Source organism: Cygnus atratus, chromosome 6, assembly GCF_013377495.2.
Source record: "Cygnus atratus isolate AKBS03 ecotype Queensland, Australia chromosome 6, CAtr_DNAZoo_HiC_assembly, whole genome shotgun sequence".
NCBI lineage: Eukaryota > Metazoa > Chordata > Aves > Anseriformes > Anatidae > Cygnus > Cygnus atratus.
The window spans coordinates 1,115,565-1,136,660 of record NC_066367.1 but is presented as its reverse complement, the minus strand read 5'-3'; the positions used below and the strand labels follow the sequence as shown (position 1 = coordinate 1,136,660).

The 21,096-nt window shown below is 43.7% G+C and overlaps 3 protein-coding genes across 6 annotated transcripts in view; 1 reads left to right on the top strand and 2 right to left on the bottom strand.

Moving 5' to 3' along the window:
* The window catches only part of SF3B1 (splicing factor 3b subunit 1), a 426,274-nt gene that overhangs the window by 319,113 nt on the left and 86,065 nt on the right, over positions 1–21,096 (bottom strand). The window lies entirely within an intron of this gene.
* HSPD1 (heat shock protein family D (Hsp60) member 1) overlaps positions 1–21,096 on the bottom strand; it is a 388,176-nt gene that overhangs the window by 281,015 nt on the left and 86,065 nt on the right. The gene's annotated exons all lie outside the window — the stretch shown is intronic.
* PLCL1 (phospholipase C like 1 (inactive)) overlaps positions 1–21,096 on the top strand; it is a 78,514-nt gene that overhangs the window by 50,707 nt on the left and 6,711 nt on the right. Inside the window, exons 4-5 of the mRNA XM_035569916.2 lie at positions 1,039–1,114; positions 5,170–5,279. Coding sequence (XP_035425809.2) covers positions 1,039–1,114; positions 5,170–5,279 — 186 coding nt within the window. The remainder of the gene's footprint in view (positions 1–1,038; positions 1,115–5,169; positions 5,280–21,096) is intronic.

The window sequence follows — 21,096 nt, the reverse complement described above, 5'->3', positions numbered from 1 at the left end:
TTGTAACATTTTGGCAAAGCTTTCAGATGGTGGCTTCTGTAATTTCAGGATGTAAAATTAGGCAGTATTCAGTTTGCTTCATTTCTAATTGGCACCTCTTTCATGCTGCCTGGATTTGATTGAGTTTTGCAATGTAGGTCCCAGGAGAGTGAGATTATTCTCAGACATAGTTTGCTATACAGCATGTTCTTTCCTTCTGTAACAGATGTATGTGCCGCCTTCTGCAATTTCACAGACTATAGCATTGAAACAATTTATTTGTTTGTCTGGGCTTCTGCAGGGCTTTGGGAGGATTGTTAACAGCAAAGGAGAAAAGCAGTTGCAAGAAGGGAGACTCAGGAAACTTGTCCCATAATGGGTATTTTGTCTGTGTTTCTCTTAATGGCGTACTCTAGGAAGCCGCATAGATATGGGTATCTCTGAAACTTATGAGCATTCTTGGTGAAACTACCTGCCTTTTTTTTTTTTTTTTCACCCTTTTAAACTTCAGCAGCAGTGTTGAGATGCTGAAAGCTATAGGATTTAGATTAGAATTTCTCCAAAGGGAACCTCAAGAAACACTGAAGCTTTTTGAACTACCAAAGCGCATAAAGATGCGCACAGGCTTAAATATCTTTTGAAATCAGTTCTATTCATGGCTTGGTAACATTTTTGATAGCAACTTATGTTGAGCACTGTATTTATTTCTCCTTGCATTTCAAGAAAAGTACTGATTACGAAGGACTTGGTTTCACATAGAATGAGCGATGTTTGTCTACTAACTCTGCTTTCTCCTGAAATCACTTCACATTATTTACAGTGGTGTCTCACTGATGTAAAACAGCTGTTCTTTGATTTCTGGAACAAAGATCTTCTGAGCAACTGTCACTTAGCCTGATGTAGATCTAGGGGACCTGATATGAAGCAATGATCCAATCATTATAGTGCTGTTTGCAGAACAGAGCTCTTCTTGAGTTTTACCCTTGTTGTACCTTTCTGTGGATGAGATGTTGCAGGAAACCATAGTAATGAGGTTGTTTTTCGTTTATTTTCTGACAGATGATTCAAGAGAGCAGGGTTCTTATCGAGACGGCAGACATCATTCATGACAAGATCGTTCAGTGTCAGAAAGCAGGTAATTCTCCTCTAATGTGCAGTTCTGGATAGGAGATGGGAAACAACGTGCCATCGTTTTCTTAGTTTGCAACTTGAGCATCATCTTTCACCTGATATTTGAGTATCCTGGTCTTTCTGTAGCAGACTTCACCCTCCTGAAGGCTCATCCTCCAGCAGCAGTGGAGGCGTAGGATCAGGGAGAAATCCTCAGTTCTCACCTCAAGTCTATTTCTCCATCTGCTTTACAGCTCTGAAATGTCTGACAGCATTTAAATGAGTCAAATGAACTAGAAATGAATTCAATTAAAATGAGGGAGTGAGAAGGTATGCTGCCTTTAATGAGCTCTGTTCTCTGCCATAGCTATTGCCTTAAACGCAAAGGCTTGGAAACCTATAGAATCAAGCTTTCTTGCCTACCTTTATTTAATTTTGCCATTTCGGGTTGGTTTTGAGCTTGGAAACTTGCACCAATATAGTCCCATCATGTCACAATGAATCTGTGTGGCTATGCATTATGTATCTTAGTTACATGGGCACAAATAGGTGTAAGTAAACTTAAAGCAGATCATATTTTGCTGGTGTATGATATTGGATGTCTCTGCCTGAATTAGAGCTGTCTTGTGTGCATCAGTAGAAAGGGAGGAGATGATTTCAGAAGTGGCTGCCTGTATGCTGTCTGCTTTGCAATGGGTTCACACTCCTTTTTCAGGATGGTCAGAATGACCAAAGTGTCTGCGATTTGCAGTTCGGCTTACTCATGAAAACCCTCTTCATCACTTGTTCAGGACAGTAAGCCAGACTCCAAACTGGGACGTTTCCTGTAGTTTCAGCTGATACACAAAAATAAACTCTGCTTGAGAGATTAGAGTCCTCATTTAGTGGTAGTAAGATCTTAATCCTCTACAGCTAAATCCGTCAGCTTTCATATATCAGAAACCATGCAGAATAAATCCTTGCAGTGTATTTCTATTACGGGTTTACAATGCTGAAATAAAATCTGTTTTCTAGTCTAGTTGTACAGCTGCACCTTTTGTAATCTGCAGCAAGCCTCAAAGGTCAGGAATGCAAACACTTGCTACTGTATTTAATTCGTGACCTCAGAAAAGTCTTCTGGGACCACAACAATCATAAATACTGTTTTATTCCAATAGGCGTTTTTGGATTTGGCAAGTGACAGAGGCTACAGCCATTTGTTTCTATTAAATGTAAATAATGATTGAAACTGATGCTTTGTAGTAAATTCCTTAATTCATCTTTTTAATTAGAAGAAACTAGGAAACTGTTACAGTAATAGCATTTAACTGATTTTTAATGTGGTACAAGAGCAGGGTGGAACCCAGTCTTTGCTCTTGGAAATTCAGAGCTCTGGAGCCATGACCAGAGCTGTGGTAGCAAAGGGAGGGGAGGTGAGCACGTTTGTCTTTCTGCATTTCATGGGCCTCATCTTGGGTTGTGCCTTGGCTCCTCCTGTGTATCTGCACAAACAGCATAAATGTCCACAGCACAAAGCCTTCTACAGGTACAGAGGGTTTAGGAAATGGGACAGTGATGGGAAAATACAGCGCTAATGGTCTTTCTAGCTGCTATAATTTAGAGCAGCACCAAATTATGCAGACCCTCAGGAATATCAACCAGCTCTGTACCCACCCAGCTCTGCGCAAAGAGAGGAGGACCTGTGAAGTCCTTGTGAGCTGGGGGCTGGTGATGTGGGCAGAGAACACGACACAGGACTGTACCATAGAACAGCTTGGGTTGGAAGGGACCTTAAAGATCATTTAGTTCCAACCCCCTGCCATGGGCAGGGATGCCACCCACTAGATCAGGCTGCGCAGGGCCTCGTCCAACCTGGCCTTGAACCCCTCCAGGGATTGGGCATCCACAGCTTCTCTGGGCAAGAAGCATGTCACCAGGCTGATGTCCAAAGTTGAATGCAATTCCTTTCTCCTTCCTTCCCCCAGCAAAAAGATTAATTTCTTTATTCTCTTTACTGTTGTATCTCCTTGTACTTCCACTGGTTTTGCTTTGTTAGCCTTAAAATATTTCTGATAGAGAAGAAGGCTGGAGAGAGATGCAGTGCTCATATAAAACCTCGGGATTTAAGACAGAGGAAAGGAGCGAGAGAGAGGATTGATCCCTCACAGTGCTTGATTTCTGATTAGTTTGTTGCAAATGTTACCCAGGCAAATTGTCCAAAGAACATTTTAAATGTGGCAAGATGAAGCACTCATAAGTTAAGAGGTGTCAGAGGTACAATTGCCAGTGACATTGTCCTTCACCTCAGCCCAGTCCTACTCCCCTTGGACACGCGTTCCTACCCGACCTCTGCTTCACAGCCCAGCCTGTTTTGGTCCCTGCCCCCTGTGCTACGGGACCCTCTCTGCTCCCCCAGATGACTTCTCAGGCTGCTGAGTTTACGGGGGGTTTTTTTGTTTGTTTGTTTTCATGTATGGTTTTGGCCCAATGCATTAACAGGTTGGAGGACGGAACTGCTAGATGTTTTTGTTGGTGCTCCTTTCCACAGCCTGACAAATGTTAGTAACTGCCTCTCTCTGGGACAGCATTATTTCCAGTTTACAGGTGGGAAAGTGAGATCTGGGAAGGGGGAAAAACAAAGTATGCTACATAAAGGCAGGGCTGCCCAAGTGGAACTGAGCACTGTTGGCCTTTGTATTTCTTCAGAGGACAAAGCAAGTCACTTGGAGGTTTTCTTTCACTTACTCAAGTGAAATTATTTGAGTCAGTTGGCACAAGGCAGCTTGCCCAGGAATCTTTCTTGAGGTGCAGTTATTTAGACTGTTTTCCAAAGGAAGTGTTGCAGGAACTCTGTTACCTTAGATATGCAAAACTTGTGAGTGAGTGAAGTTTTGGAGAATAAACAGTAGATAAACCTTACATTGTGTGAGGTTGAATGCCCTCAGTGTTTCTCAAGCAGTGGCTCAGCTGCCTCCAGATTCAGTGCAAGGCAGAAGGAAGCCTATTGTCAGTCTTCCAGGAGAGCTTTGGGCTAGCTTACACTGACTGCAAGCTGCCTTGGAGTATCAGAGGGCTGACTCCTTCAGTCACCCTGCTAAAATAGCCCCTCTGTGCTCCATGCAGTTGTTCTCTGTCAGGTGCCGATGGGGGTTTCTTTGATGTAATTTCAATGAAGCCTGAACTTGTGAGTGACATTTGCCTTAAAACAACAGGGGAGGGAGAACTATGAAACAACTGGAGATTGAACTTGGTTTGTTCAGCTGGGACGGGCTTCAGATATTTTGGAGTGATTTAGTGCCAATTTGGCCTTTGTAAGGTACAAATTAAGGGAACACAACCGGTTCTCTCTCCATTTTGTCTTTTCATCCACAGCAGCCTTGGAGAAATGTTTGCATACACTGTGCAAATCTCACAGAATTGGTGAGCTAATTGGGCTCGTTAAGGCTTTTAATCTGCTCCCAGATTCTCAAGTTCTTGTATCCAGCAAAGGATTTGCAGACATTTGCTACAGAAACTAGCAATGAAATGTTGCCAATTCCCAGGTCTATGGTTGGAAGTCTCAGCTTGACAGGCTGCAGGAATAGCAATCTTGTGATTAGCAGTGTGCGTTCATGAAATAATTTGTCATTGTGGAGTACAAGCGTTTTTCTATATGATTGTGATTAAGATTAATGAGGAGCTGTGCACCTGAGTCTGTATTTGCCGTGCTGCACAGGTATCTTTCCTGTCTGCCAGACTGCCTCCCAAGGTACATCTATTGAAGGACAGTGACAAGTGATTGCCTTTTGTCATGATACTTCCAGTAAAGCAGACCGCAATCAGAATTGCTGGAGGGGTGTTTGTGTGGGGAACAGGCATGTGCCTGTGTAGGACCCCAGCACTGGAAAGGAGAGTTAAATACACAATTGGAGGCAGAGCTGCAAGGCTGCATATAACACTTCTGTTTGGGAGATGCTTTCCAGGGTGGGATCATGACAGGGTAGAGGGGGGAACACAGAAAGAGGATGTAGGAAATATCAGCTGCAACAGTGAAAATGCTCGCTGAACATTTTATGGGGGTAATCAATCATACAGAGGGTGATGTAGTGATCTGTTTTTTAGGGATGGAATTCCATGAAGAGCTCCATAACCTTGGCACAAAGGAAGGCTTGAAAGGAAGAAAATTAAGCAAAGCCATTGAAAGCTTTGCATGGAATATCACAGTGCTGAAGGTAAGCACAGAAAGCACCACCTTGTGTCTCCTATTAACGTTATAAGCACATCCTTGCTCTTTTTAGCTTATCTCTTGGTACTGTGTTATTAACACTGGAGACACGTTTTGTTTAAGTGGAATGTATAAATTACCCCCCAATTATTAAGATTTATCAAATACATCTAATTACAACTGTAGTTTGGAAGCTGTGGAAGGGAATTTATCTAAGCCTGCACAAAAGAGGAAGGGTAGCTCATTAGTTTGTATGCTCAGAGACCTGGTCTCAGTTGCCTGTTCTGCTTCACACAGAATGTGTGAATGTGACCTGTCTGAGGTCACTGGGTCTCAGACACTTGATTTGTAATATGAAGACACGGGCATCTCTTGGGGAAGGAGAGGGGAAAGGGGCAGGCTGTCATGAAAGCACACACAACAAATACTATAGATCCTGCAGGTGTCAGGGATGTGTTTCAAAAGTGGAGCACCATCCAAATAGCTAAAAGAGCCGCCCTCCATCTTGGCTGCGTGGTGACACGCTGCGTAGTGAGCGCCTCGGTCAGTGGGCTTTAGCTCCTGGTTCAGCACTGATCAGCCAGAAATTGCCATGGCAGCTGGATGTCTGACCTTGCGTAAAGTTGCCCAGGGACAGCCTAAGGTGGAAAGAAGTAAGGATCTGGTGCAGCCCCAGCAGATGGCAAGGAGAGGACCTGAGCCAAGCATTCAGGTCATTAGTATTCAGGTCACATTTTGTTTCACAGCCTCATTTCCCACCTTGCTCTGATAGATCACACGTTGCTCACGGATGTCCCCTCGCTCCCTCCCTGCTGCTTCCTCCCTCCAGCTGCCATTAAGCAGGTTGCCCTGTCTGTGGCCCTCTGTCACCTTCCCTGCACTGGAATCCCAGGGCAGGCCAGCTGATGAGAAGGAGTTTTTACAAGGTTGCTAATCAAATATACACCAAAACATGATGTGCAACAGCAGTAGCAAAATCAGCAGGAGGTGGCACGCTTCAGCCTGGTGGAGATGAAAAGAGCACTAACAAAAAAGAGTTGGAAATGGAGAGGAACAAAAGTGAATGGGAGAGGCTGTTGGTGGTGGGGAAGGGTTAGAAGAATTGGGGGACACCTGCAGTTCCTTGTGTACCTTGATTCACTGTGAGAGAGGGATGGAAAGAAAGTAACAGGGTCAGCACAGGCTCAGTTAATAAGACCTCTGATGAAAAGAAAAGGCAACCAATTCAAACATGATGGAAGAGACTGACCTTTTCCACACAGCATAATTAAGGTGAGTAGTTAAAGAGGACAAAAAAATGCACTAGGCAGTTCTGTACATTATTCTGAATACCTTTAGCTGTGTTAAGTAAAATAAATGCTTCATGCTCAGAGTCAACATAAACACAGTCGGGGTTGCTCTAAACTTTTAAATTTTTAGATGCTTGTCAAATGAGAAGCTCAGACCTCTGAGGGTGATCTGTGATTAATGAAGATATGAGTAGGGTATTAGAGAAACATTTTCCATGAAAAATAATTGCTGCTTAGCACACACTGCCACAATCAGTATTATGAACATTTAGTCAAGGTCAAAGAATAATTGATGTGTCATTTCTAAGCCACAGCTTCTTGGGGATTTTTTTGTCTTTTTGTTTGTTTTACTTGTATATTGAAATGCCAACAGTGTGTGTTGCAACTGTCCTCTGGTACAAAAGTGGATGAAACACCTCTTCATTCTGACTGAAGTCCAATTCAGCAATGATAGTAGGCAAAGGAGAACCACTTTGTACTTCAGGTGTCTGATATGAGGCAGTTGGTCACCATTCTTTTTTTTTTTTTTCTCCTCTTCAAGAATACTGTATTTCAGTGACCCTCCCCCTAACAAACCTATTTGCTGGTTACAACTGCATCTTGCGTTTGGCACTGACTCTGCCCAGTGTGCTGGTGAGAGCTCCCCAGGAGTTGTGGTGAGGAGAGATCAGCAACCTTCCCCACTCAAATCGGGTGCCTGGTCTCAGGGTGGCAGGTTAAACCACAACAGTTGCATATACATTTCACTAGCTGTTGGCATAGCGATGTAAGAAAAGAAGAAAGTGCCTGCAACGTTTAGGAAATGTATCAGCTGCTTCACACTGGGTGAGGTGAGAGAAAGGCAAAACAACTCCAGGAGAAAGCTTCTTTGTGTGCTTGGGGTTGTTGGAGGCCGTTACGTCATGCAGTAGTAGTCAGCTTTGCTTGCAAGTTTGTGCAAGGTGCCCATGAGCAGTAGCAGGTATTATGTTTTGCTCGTGCCTGCCAGATGATTAATAGCCTTTTCCTAGGCTAGTGAAGCAAAAGCATATTTAATGAATGTATTTATTTATAAATATTCATTGCAATAGGTAAGTTTTGAATACAAAGAATGGATGCAATAAAAAAAAATTGCTTCTGGCAAAATCATTAAATAGTAACAGTGTAAGATTAAAGTATATTTTATAAAAAAACATAACTGGGCATTCTTCATGTTTAAAAATCCCCTGGGGTACTTTTATGAGGTACATAATGAGAATGAATCAAAACAATATGTTTTTTTTTCCTTAGTTTATATAATGTAATTACATATTAGTAATACTCACCAGAAGGACAAACTATTTGCCAGAATATAAAAATGTTAGTAAGAACAGGGAAGCTACAACTCGGTGACAGTCAAACAAGTCAACTTTGACACATATTATTAAAATGGTACGTCTTATTGTGTGTCCCATGTAAAATAGTGTCAGACATCCAGTCAGTAATATTGAGAGGCACAACGTAATTAAACTAGACAGAAGAATCATGTTCTTACAGCAAAATTAGTCGTTAGGATCCTAAGTGTAGTCTTGCTTTTGTTTTTATTTCCATGCACCTCTGTTTCTGCACCTCTGTTTTTCTTTCTGTGTTTAAGTTCCACTAAAATGCAAATGTGGCAAGAAACATTTTGTTTGCCACCTCAGGCAAGCCCCCATGCTAGGAACCACTCATTTCATCCTGATGGATACAGCAAAACTGCTCTGTGGGATCTGCTTGGCAAGTAAGCTGAGCAAGGTTCATGTGAGGTTCAGGTTTATTGCTCTCATGTGGACGTGCTTTGTCTGTCCGCAAACATGTCTTCCTGGGTTATCTGTGCTTTGGTGGATCGGCAGATACTAAGTCCAGTAACAGTGCCGCCAAATACTTGGCTGCATGTTGATGGTAAATATCTAGTTAGTATACCTACATACAGACTTATTTATAGACAAAACATGGAAAGACAAAGTGGCATTTACTGCTTTGATCTTCTACTGAAGGAGAAAAAAAACACAAAGGTTTGTGTCTAGTCTTTGCTCTGAAATGCATTCATGTTTTTAAAACCTTTTTGCTGCCCATGATAACATTTTGCTTCTAGTGCCATAAGTGTGTTCTGTGTGATTAGGACTCCCAACTATTATTGTGTGCTGTTTTTCACACTGCCAGGCTACAAGACATCAAGTGGTTAATTTCAGAGATCGTTTTATCACCTGTCCATCAGTGTATCTGCTAATTAACTTGCATTTAAATTAATGCTGATTAGATGTATAAAGAGAGAGGTTGCTGAATGCAGAAGGCATGAAATTATTAAATTGCAAATGCAATTCACTCTAAGGGAGAAATCTGCAATTTTATGACGTAGTCATCAACAATGTTAGCTCTGGTATAGTGTTGTTACGCAGCAAAACTGTGCATGAATAGTGATTCTGGATGATGATGTCCACAAATGACCTGTTTCTTCATCAGAGTCATTTGTGACAGCCTTTGGTTGCTTGAGAGATGTGCAGCATCCAGACCTCTCACTTGGGTGGTGGAGGCCCGGATCACTTTTGTGATCTTGTCACTCCAAGAACCTTGAGGCTTCTTGGAGTGACAAAAGCCAGATTTCTGAAAGATGTACATACAGACAGGCGTATACTTATCTAGCTTCACCTTATCTGAGCTGAATTTTGCATCACTAAGAAGGTATCAATTTTCTTTAGGAAGAAAAGCAATGTATCTGACAGTAATTATTACGCAAGAACATCCTTGGGCACAATGGCACCATGCCAAAGGCTGCTGATCCTTTGGAAGAACTAGGTCCTTTCACAGTCTTAATTTAAAGATTATTATATTACAGTATGGCACTGTTTTTAATGTATACTGGACAGTATCTAAAGCCATCTGCTAAGTAAGATTTGCTTGTTTCCACATCAGTCCTTTTTCCTGTAGTTAGGCAAGAACCCATGGTTTTGCTGCTTGGCATGCTACAGAGCGGACCCCAGAGCAGCATGGCATTTTCATGAGGACATTTCATGTAATTAAGCTTGACTGCAACAATATATTCTACACCATGTCATACAATTGCTGCCAAAGGATTTGCATGACATTTTACTCTCCAGACATTAAGCTAGAACCTGGTGAAATCGTGAGAACCTGTAAAGTTGCTGTATTCCACGTACCGTATATTTCTTTACCTGTAAGTGTCAGTTAGGCTCCCATCCATGCCTCCCCAAAGTATCCTCATATCTGACATTTCTTGTTTTCCCAGCATCTCTCTGTGAACATAAGCACATTGGTGCTCAATCTGTGAAACTGCAAAAATAGATGCAATGCAAGCCACGGTGGCTTAGCAACAAATTCTGGTGATTTGCTGTCACTTTGTGACAGTGATAGTCCAGCAAGAGCAGTAAGGCAGGAGCGGTTTGAGTGGCATTGAGAGTTCTCACTTGCCTTTAAATGCAGGACTAGTTGGATTATTCCATGTCTACTCATCTCCAGATCTCCCTAGATAAATATGTTTTGAATGTGGTTACCCTGAAGGCTCATTTTCCAGAGATGTCTCTGCTGCTGTCTAGTCCCCGTGTGGTTTGCATTTCTGTTGTTGCTGCAGTTCATTGTTGTTTCTGACTTTTAAACTTCTCTGGGCTGCATGACCTGACTGTTTCTGAAGTACCTGCTGCATTGCTCAGTCTGGCTCAGCTACAGCTCAGGTTGGCTGAGTCCATCAGACTTCAGTGAGACGACAGATTTTGCAAAGGTAGGAGGAAATGCAGAGCTGGGCTAATTATTCACGCAGTTACTAGATCAGGTTTGTCTTTTACACATTAACTGAAGGACAAAGAAGGAAAAAAAATAACATAAAAAGGTTGATGGACAGGGTGCTGAATAGAAGGTTAAGAGGTCCAGTCAGCATCTGCTTATTCTTGTAAATGCTGGCCTGCTTAACTGGATTCATTTTATTTAACAGTAACGGGAAAGGTCAGGGAGGACAGAAGTGTTTAGGTTGCTCCTTGTTGAGCATGTGAAGAGCTTGGAATAGTGGCATAGGATGGGAGTGTGGTTCATTCCTGGGTCCTTGTGTGGCCAGAAGATGGTGGCAAGTGTGGTGGAGGCGTTTGGCTCAGGATGCCCCTGTTTATAGGGGCTTCATGCCTTTTGGGATGTGTTTGGTGTTTTTTCTGGGACCAAGGTGGGGTTTAGAGTCCTTTAAATGATGCTGAGTTAGAAAATAGAGAAGTAACAGCATGCGATTTCCACACAAAGCTCTTCTGATCAGTGGATTTTGTATATAGACAAACCCAAACCACGTAATTATTAGGTAGGTGGATCCTTCTTGTACTTAGAGTGCTGTTCTCTGCTGATTAGGTTGGTAACTGCCTCCATGAGCTCTCCCTCATACTGCTCACTAGTTTTTGCCTTTCTTGCCCAAGCCTAAAAGTACGAATGCTCCTGCAGAGCTCATTAAAAGACACTTGGTCTTGGTGGATCTTGTCAGTTGTATCTGGTGATAGAAACTTCTCAAGTTAACTTTAACAGTGTGTATCAGGGTAAAACAATTGTAATCCCAGTTTCTCTGCGGTACTAGTTAATCAGCTGGAATATCCTGTTCTTCTGGGCTGTCAGCCAGGCTGCAGGAGCATTGCTCCAGAGAGGGTGCAATCTCAGACAAGTACAGCACGGGCTCTCTAGGTACCTGACTGCTCCGTGCGAGCTTTTGAAGACCTAATGCTGTTTCTGACAAGGGCTCTGTTTTCTTGGCCAAGGAAAATTTCAAGACATAAATCAGATTTAGAGCAAATTAAATATTCACATGTTTAAAATATATGTGAAGGCTACCCAGGCAATCTTAAATCTGCAAACACCAAATGCTGGCAACTGAAGAGACTAGTAGGGAAAGAGAGAGCAACAACTGCCAGCGTTCACAGGCTCTGGCTCCCTTGTGATACCTTGAATCTCTCAGGAGATGTGCCACTGCATGGAGTGCCAGCATGGCTCTGAGTTTGACAAAAAGAAGAGACTTCATCCCATGTTAGTTATTCCTGTTTTTTTGTCCAGTACTGGCATAAGAGGAGTGTTTTGTTGACTGGCAAGAAGCAATGGTCCAGACACTCAGGTCAGGCAAAGTAAGAGCCCATCAAATATATACAAAACAACAGCAACTTTGGGACAAGAGCAGATTAGAGAAGTGAAAGATGGTATGAAATGCCTCTGATGATATCTTGTCTTTGCTCATTTTTCTTGTGTTTGACTAAAGTAAGCCAGGGAGAGATGGCAAGGAATATCGCAAGGTGCCTTTTATTTCCAGTGATGGGACAAATTGCCAAAAGCCGTGGACGTGATGCTGCCACTGGCCGACATGTGGAGCATGTTGCGTTGCGGTGGTGGTGAGAGGCAGGGCCAGGAGCTTGTGGGGTCGCTGTGCCTGGTGCTCCTTGTGCCAAGGCCACCTTGGTGGCGCGGGCTTGGAGCCCAGCAGAGGGTTGGCACGCTGAAGTCCTCTGTGTCGAAAGTGGATTTTAGCATCACTTCACAGAGGCTTGTCAAGATGTTTAAATAGCCCTGGTCTGCCAAAACAGATGTCTCAGTCTCTTCTGGTGTAGGTTGGGTGCTTGCTGAAGCCCCCTGCTTGATCAGGTCCTGCCGTGGGTTCCCCTTGTGCCTCCCTGTCATCACTGTCTTTCCTGGCTCTTCTCCTCGGCCCTAAATCCTTGTTCCCTTTGTGTCACTCCAGCCCTATTCACCATTCTTATTCTGTTCAGGGCATCCCTTCATTTCTACTGTTTACTGTAGCCCCAGGCAGCGAAATGATGTGCATCATCTAAATCATTCTAAACAGTTAGAGAACTCCATTTAAAGTATAGTACTATATTTATGAAGATATATAAAAAAGAAAACCAGTAAATAGTGCATGGTGTTGCTCACTGCCAAGGTGTTTGTTTCACCCGTGTGTCAGGTTCTTCCCCATCTTTGACCTGGACTAGGCTTCTCGTGGCTCTGAAACTGCCCCTGTCTGTGACCCGGTTCATGTGAGTTTATCACTCCAGGTCCACTCCAACTTCCCCCTGTAGTGGCCGCGTGTGGGAGCTGGCACTGCTCTGCGTTGGTGGGGCAGACACAGCCTGCACCATGGCTGCTCTCATCTTTGTTCTCCACCAACCTGGCGCTGGTTTTAATACCTAGGTGCAAAGATCAGCTTCTCTCACATTTGTGGGCCATCCTGTACAAAGACTGTGCAACTGGAAAAGTAATTAATAATGTTCAGGTGAAGATGTATGACTGCAAACAGAATTTGTTCTATGAGAGCTGCTCTGAGCAGTAACAGGATTATCACCTGTGAGGAAGTTATTTGAAAAATCAACAGATATGATTTACAAGTACCTTGAGGGAACTCGTCTTTTGAGAAAAGCGAGCTGTTTCTGTACACGTGTGTGTCTGAGCTGAGTTTGAAAATGGGTAGTAGTAAGAAAAGAAAAATGAAATACGAAACAGCTGAATGGAACAGCCTTTGTAGATGGTTCCCCACTGAAGAAGGCTTACATGAAACTAGGTCACTATCATCTCCCATCCTTTGAAGGAGACGGTGAAGGTAGGAACTGCAAGTAGTGTAGGAACTTCAGCAACTTCTTCTACCATCCCCTCCCCTGCACCGGTGACATTTGCATCTGAGACACAGATATCAAAGGCTGCCGCACCCGGCAGTGGAGTTAATTAACACAACCTGAAAGACGTGGAAGTCAGGAATCTTATTTGTGCTGATCTGACAACGTGACCTCATTCAGAAGAATTAAAAGGGCTGTATTGAAAGTATAAGTTTCAGCTGAAATTTGCATATTTCATCCTTTTATCTGTCACTAGCTGAACTAACAAAGAAAGAAAGGAAATGAGGAGCTGTCTCTATGTGTTGAAGGTTGCGTTATAAACTGCACTGAGCTGTCATCCTGCCAGGCAGTTGGGCAGTTGCTGGAGGGGACGGGAGCCTTTCCCCTGGGTCCTTGCCCAACCAGTGGGCTGGCAGCGGGCTTGTGCCCCCTACGATGCCCCTGCCCCAGCTCCTCATGGCAGTGAGGGGCTTGGTGAGACCTCTTCCTTCCCAGGTTGGCTGTGTTCCTTGGTACCTCGCCTGGGTGGGGATTCAAACACAGAGGAACTCGGTGGTCCCCTCCTTTGCTCTCTTGCATTCACTGTTGATTTCGTTTCAGGGTGATCAGTAAAACAGGGTGATATTATTCATGTGCTGAGACGCATAAAATGGATGTTTTTTCTTGGATGCAGTCGGTTAGATTTGTCTGTATCAACTTGGGCACTGACTATTGCTTAGGAAACTCCAGTTATCTCTTTATACAACTTGGAAGATTGCTGATGTCCCTTAAATAATATATGAGAAGAGAGATTCGGTTGCATGGTTATTTATTATTGAAAAGACATGCTACATTTTAAAATTATTTCAGTTGTAGTTTAATCTCCATTATTTAGCAGATTCCCATTACAACCTAGGATGTGCTGTTGCTGTACTGGTCTTGTCCCTCCCCAGCTGACACACGTTGTTGCTTCTGGCCTGTGTAGAGATGAGACTGAGTGCCTGGCAGGGCATTTTGCCTTCCTTGTGTTTTAAATTGTTAAATACCATTGCAAATCAGCATCACATGTCCTGATAAAGGTCTGGTGTAGCTGTGATTGTTTCAGAGCTAACAAAAGGCGGGTAAAATAAACTCCCTTTGTTTTCCTCTAAACATGGAGCTCGTATGTATGAGCTCAGTGCCCTACCCGAGCAAGGGCTCTGGAAGGACTTTTACCCTGAGTGTTTGTGTTCCTAAGCTGTTAAATTCACCAGTTCATTTAGATGACAGGGCTGTGTGCCACGGGGGAGCTTCTTTCAGCAGCCTGTACATGCATTGTCATCATATGAGGGTGCCTGTGTCTGAGCCAAAGGCTCTGTGACTTGGTTATCCATCCCGGGACAGAGCAAGCATGGGTCTCTGCTGGAAGCCTCCAGACACAGTGAATTTTCCCAATTTTGTGCAAGGCTGCTCAGTATCAGGGAGAGACTGAGGGACAGATTTGTGCGTGGGGGAGGGCCCTACGAAGGGATCACATATATGTTGCTTTTAAATCTCAGTGGTGTAGTTCTGGGAGCTTTAAACCAGTGCTAGTCTGAAACGGTTGTAGTTGAATGTAAATTTTGGTGTGTGCCAGGAGGTTAACGTCTTTTAAAAATTACCTTTGTTGTATGTTTTAAGCTCACTACAGCAGATCACATATAGTTGCTGAGTGTTTATAAAGGATGTGAAGTTGACTGCCCCTTTTGTGAAGTGAATTACATGCCTGTGTCTACAAAATGGTGCTCCCCGCAGGCAGAACGGGTGTCTAATTGAAGCTGATCCCACAGGGGGCTCAGGAGGTGATGAAACCTGACGTTTGCTCAATTGAAACTTCTCCCTCTCCTGTTGCTGAGAGGGTGTTTCTGGTTTTCCCTGGCACTGTCAGTGGCCTCAGTCACATCTGGTAACGTACTTTACAACTGTTTTACTGAAGCTAGGGGCTAGCATACCTCTTTATGAATGACAAGTCCTCCCCTTCTCCCTTGTGGACATACATAGGAATCCTCTCTGCATTTGTCAGGATGTGTATGATGCCATTGCTAGCAAGGACCTTTGTGACTTTTTCTGCACTTACATGAGAACAGGAGTCAGAAGAGCTGAATTCTGAAGCCAGCAGGCAGTGACTTGCTTGTGTGACCTTCTCCATTTCAATATATGAGTCCTAATTCCATTTTTTGCCTCCTTACGTTGAAATGAGGAAATGTTCATCCATGCTGCTAATGTATTCCAAGGTCTGTGGTTAACAGAATAAAACGCTCTTTAGCACAATGATGATATTGATTCATTTTTGTAGTCTGGGGTCACTGGCTGTTGAGTAAAGACTTCCATGTTAACATATACATTTATTGGCAATATGGATCTGTGGATTGGGCTTAGGCAGTCAGTGGAAAGCCACAAACTGCATTAAACAGAAGTCGTAGGTGTTTCTTTGCAGTTATTCTTCCCCAGCAGCACTGGTGGATCCTGTAAGTTGCAGCCATGGCAAGTGTTACCAAAAATGTGCACAGGAGCTGTGTGGCAGTGCTTGAGGAACGAGAGGCTGCAGTGCTTGCAGGTGGAAGTAAGCTTTGCAGTTTCCCAATCCACTGTACGGTAATCTTGTTCCATATCCTTGACAACTACAGTTTTCTTTTCCTTGGATCATGTGAAATAAAGTGCAAGATGATGAGCCCTAGGTGAGGGCTGGAGCCAAAGGTGATTCTCTCTCCTATGGGTTACTGCCCACTTCACAGGGTCCTGTGGGATTTGTTTGGTGAGAAAAGCTGAGACAAAAGCAGAGACTGTTGCTGTGGCAGGTTCTGTTTATTTTTAGATCACAAAAAGAAAAAGGCAGCATTGCTTATGTCAGGCTATGTACACAAGAGAGCAGACTTAGAGAGACACAACAGTCAGACATAAAAGAGTAAACTAAAAAGGCCTGTGCTCAGGATCCTCCATGTTACAGATCAGAAATAGGTCCCATGTTGGTAGGAGAAGCTTTACTGATGCACTGTGGTTCACTCTGCACAATGACAGTTAAGTGCTCTGCCTGTTCTCACCTGGTGTTGCCCAACTCCTGCTCCTTAGCACCTGTGGTCTGGTCGTGCTGGTGTACTGAGAGGAGGTGAGCCAGATGAAGGCAATGAAAAGCACCTGAAAAAGACATGTTTGTGCAGGCTCCTTTGGGATGGCTTGGAGGCCCCACAGCATGCGAACCATCTCCTAGAAGTCACACTGGTGTGAATCCAGAAGAGCTCTACTGACTGGCCTTGCAAGAGGTGGTTCAATAAGGATTTTTAGTGCTCCATGGAGTTATTTAAATGGAGGAGGAAAAGATTCTTTAAGTTTTGCAATTTCTTTCCTAAAGCTGTGACTAGGCAGTTGGGTAGAGATCCCCTGCTCCAGGCATCTGCACATTGTTTTAGTTTTGACTGCTCCAGGCCATCTCTATGGGTAACACAAGGAGGTCGCCAAAGACCATTCTCAAAGCTAGGTGCCCTCAACACCCCCTTGATGTCCCTGTTATCTCTATTTTTTAGACAGAGACCTCACAGTCTTGTTTAGTAACCTGTGATAAATAAAGCATAGGACTCAACTGAGGTCCATAATCTAATCATATACTTTGCTTTGCTGAACAAAATTCAGATGAGCTGTCTGAACGAGATGTACTTGTCAGAGATAAATGAGATGAGTCTGGAGGCTCCTGGCAGCATCAGCAGGACAGCTTCAGTGGGTGACTCGGTGTTCTGAAGTTGGGGAGTCTAAATTCCCCCAGTGTAACCTCCTCTCCAGCCCTCACCAGTAAATTTGGAAGTATTACTGTATTGGGCTTACAAATTGTCCTTGAGTCCACGAGTTGGACTCAATGATCCTTATAGATCCCTTCCAACTCGGGATATTCTATGATTCTATGAATTAAGTTTGATTTTGCTGAGAAGTCTCTTATTTTCAGTGGCATGGCATCAGCGGTTTGGAAATTGTTTCCCTCACTGAAGTTTTAGGGGAATGAGTGTGTAAGTCAATACTACAATACCCATCTCGTACCATTTTTTTTTGGTGCTTGGTTCACTTGATTTGCTTTGTGTTTCTATTTCTGTGTTTCATGGAAAGTTCTCACATCCAGTCATGCTTGTTTCTGACCCTTCCTAATTTTTTTATTCCCTCAGTCACTTTGTTCCAGTAGCTCTTGGCCTCCTGGGTTAGTGTGTTTCTTACAAAAATAACCTTATGTGCTCTTGTTTGTAGTTGGTTTCACATCTGCACTGGGAGGGAGAAGCTGGGATTCTCCCAAGGTAAACAAGCTGTGTTAGCACACAGGTCCCACAGTTGCTGGCAGACAGCAGCCTTTCTGACCTCTGGCTGGGGGAATGTGAGCAGAAAAAATGGCTCAGTTCTGTTTTTACCAAAGTCACTGGCCAGTCTCACTGGCAAACCTGCTGTTACCTTCAGGGGAATGACATTTGAGCTGGCAGACATGAGGTGGATCAGATCACTGTAAGGTACCTTTTAAAAAAATGTTTCATCCTAACTGTTTTTGTGTTTGTTTGAATCCCCCTGCCCCCCCCCCCCCCCCCCCCCCCCCGCACTCCTGTCTTTCATGTGATGTAGCATTTTTTTGTCTCAGCTTAAAGCTTTCTGCTACAGCATGAAGTCCTTTATTTGTCTGTGCCGCTCATGGGCAGGTTGCAAGCTGACTGCCCAGCACTGCAGCCAAAGGGAGGAGAGGTTCACAGGTCCCCTGTGTAGAAACAGGGAGCTGTGGTGGGTTCTCCAAATTCCTGCACCCTAATCAGCTGGTGATGTTTGCCAGCCACCTTCAGGGAGACAGAGGATCTGCAAACCGTATAGTTCCTTATGCCAAGCAATTAATCTGAGACCAGGAGAGCGTAAGGAGCAGTATGTGGGAAGAAGCGCTGTGTGAGTATGCTCTGTTACCTGTCCAGAGATTCAGTGCTCTGTCTGAGCTAATTTCATTTCATCTTAATTAGATTATTTCAGTTAGCTGTAAGCACAGCTGTAGGTATTTTTTTTTTAGCTATTGCTGTAAGCAGTGGTCTGAGGAGAGCAAGGAATATTTGTGCTACATCTCCTGTAACAACCCCCCTCCAAAACCCCAAAAAGCAAGCAAGAAAAAACACCTGAAAGCCAAAAATAGCACAGCTGCCTCTTCAGTCAACATAGAACCAGATCTGAGAAGGCTAGTAAAGCCTTCCCAGTTTCTGATGAACTTAATGGACATTTTGCTGCCACCACTTGTGAAGAAGGACATGATTTCAGTGTTAGCTGTGTGGTTTGCAACCGGCGCGGCTGTGCGTCAGTGTGGACGACATCGGGGAGCAGGGAGGTGGGGGAGTGCCAGCTATTTCCAGCCAAGTGTTTTGCTCAGGGCTTGCTTTGCACAGGTGTTCTGTGAGCTGCAAAACATATCTTTTCCCACAGCTGGTCTTTTTATTAGAAAAATGAAGTGCAAGAAAAGTCTGCCCTTAGTGCCTCGTTTTTCCTCCCCCTTGTTTTGTTTTTGCTAGGACTCTTCAGACTTTACTAGAATTACGAGCTGGTGCTGGTACATGTGTGGAACTGGGTTTTATGACCAAAGGAGGACCAAAAAATGCCTGGACGTACAGCTTAGACTTCTACCTCATGGCTGTGTATTAAAAATAAATAGCACCCCTATTTCTTCAGTGGTATGGGGTTTTCTTGCTATTGATTGTGCGCTCCTGGGCTCCCCTCCAATTTCAAACTTAGCACCAGAGAAAAGACAGGCTCTGAGCGTGGAGGGGTTGAGAGTCAGAGTCCGTATGTTTGTGTCTGTACATGCAAACTGTCTGTGAGATGCAGTGCCTGGGAGACATACAGACAGTTGAACTGCTTGGCGTATTGCTAACGTGAAATTAATGCCATTATTTCTGAAAGCAAATTCTTGCTGCAACACAGTTACAGACAGTCAATGTTCACATTTATGGCTTTTGACAGCCTCATATAAGGTAATTTAATTGAAACACCCAGATGAGAGAGAACCAAGAGGCATTAAAAAAAAAAAATGCTTTTTTTATACATAGAATGCCTGCATGAAACAATAGGTTAGTATCTGTACAGTGCCATTGATTTGCGAGAGGCCATAGATTTCAGTAGAAAGGTCTGTTTAAAGATCAATAGGGAACACTACAGCGTGAGTGCTTTTGCCACTTAGTAGGTCAAGAAAGTGCTTGACGTTAATTCCTTCTCAGGCTTTGGTCTAGAGCCAGCTGTGTTTGGGAGGGCACTTGACTGTGTTTCAGAGAGCAAGCTGGCCACATAGGTCCTTCTCAGTTATTTCATTAGGCAGATCATGTAAGAGAATTACAAACACAGACAGTCTTCCCTAAGTTGCTGCAGCTGCACAAGGCAGTGATATCCTTGCACTGGGAAGGCTGGCATCCAGAATCAGAGGTTTTTCCTTAGTATTTGTGGTTTTGCTGGTTGCGTGACTGTATTTGAGATTCTCCTTACATCACAGCAGAGTTTTTCCCATTTCCACCTCCCAGGCTTCCCTCAAAGTCTCCATTTTGCTGTGTTGTACAATTTGGAAATATACAAGTGGTAGGCTGGCAGTTTTGTAGTAAACTAGTAGTAAAAAACCTCGAGTTTCTTTCTACTCTCCAAGCCTTCTCAGCCCCCTGTGTAATGAGAGAGAGGCAGGAAAGCCTGGAATCAGCATCCATGTGGCTGGTTCATGAAATGTATGGAGGTTGTTTTGGCGTCTTGAGCCTCACCTCTGTCCTTTGAGGAAATGTGCCCATAAAGAGTCATCAAACGGGGCGGTGGCTACTCCTGGGGAGGGAGGAGGTGTCTCTGCTGTGGCTGTTCTGATTCTCACCCCAGCATGTAAATCTGCCTTTCACCTCAGACAGACCTTCCTTCTGCTGGTGTCCCAGCAGAGCCTGTTCGGGAGGCAGGTAGGTCGTGCTGCCCTGAAGACAGCAGCTAGGGAACAGTCGCAGGTCAGGGGGTGCAGCTGTTGCTTGTGTAATTAAAAGAATCTGAATGGCTCTGATTGCAGGAGACAGTTTTGTCAGCTCTTCCTTCTGTATTTCTCTTCCTGATCTTCCTCTTCCTTTGCTGTCTGAGCTGCAGGCTATGTTGTGCTGAGCAGATCAGCCCTCATTGCTTGGCACAACCTTTGATTCAACTTTGATACTCATCTAAAAACTCATGTTCCCCTTATCTTTATAATCTCACCTTGTGTCAAACAAAACTGCACAAAAAAAGAAAGCTATTCAAAAATAGTTTCCCTTTCCAGCTCTCATTAAAGAGATTTAATGCTTCACATAATGGTAACTGCCTTTCCCTGGGTGGATATTTTCTTTTTCATGCACCTCAGATCTGTTCTCTGTGTGATATAATTGATACTCAGCTGCATTTCCTTCTTGCAAAGTTTTGCAAGACCCTGCTTTGGAAAGTGGCAGAGGAGGTCTCCAAGTAACACACCAATACCAAAGTGAGGCGCCCCGTTTGACGTCTGTGATTACTCATGAGTACTGAGAAACTGGGGTGACTCTGGCCTCAGTGAGGATTCATTTGGCTCTCCTGTTTTGCTCAGTGGCAAATCTCTGGTTTAAGCCATGTAGCTGTTTTGTTTGGATCAGAATTTGGTATGTGGGAAGCTACTCTCCAAAATCCTGCCCTTAAATGGTACAAGAAGTGCCATTTAAATGTCAGCTTTTATATTTGTGGCCTGCCTTCCTTCCTAATTCATTTTCTGACAGCAAGTGAATTTCTCCTATGCCAGCGCTTAAAAAAATGGCAAGTAACATTTGGTCCCTGCTTTTCCTGTGAGGTAACTTATTTTCACAAGTCCTTATTTTTGAGATTGTATGTGATTATATGCTTTGTGGGTAATCTTTGTGTAGAGTCATTTTTCATGCTAACATGGACATTATGATCTTTATCATAGAGAGTAAAGTAAATGTCCTGACAAAAGAAATACAGTAATAATGAAAAG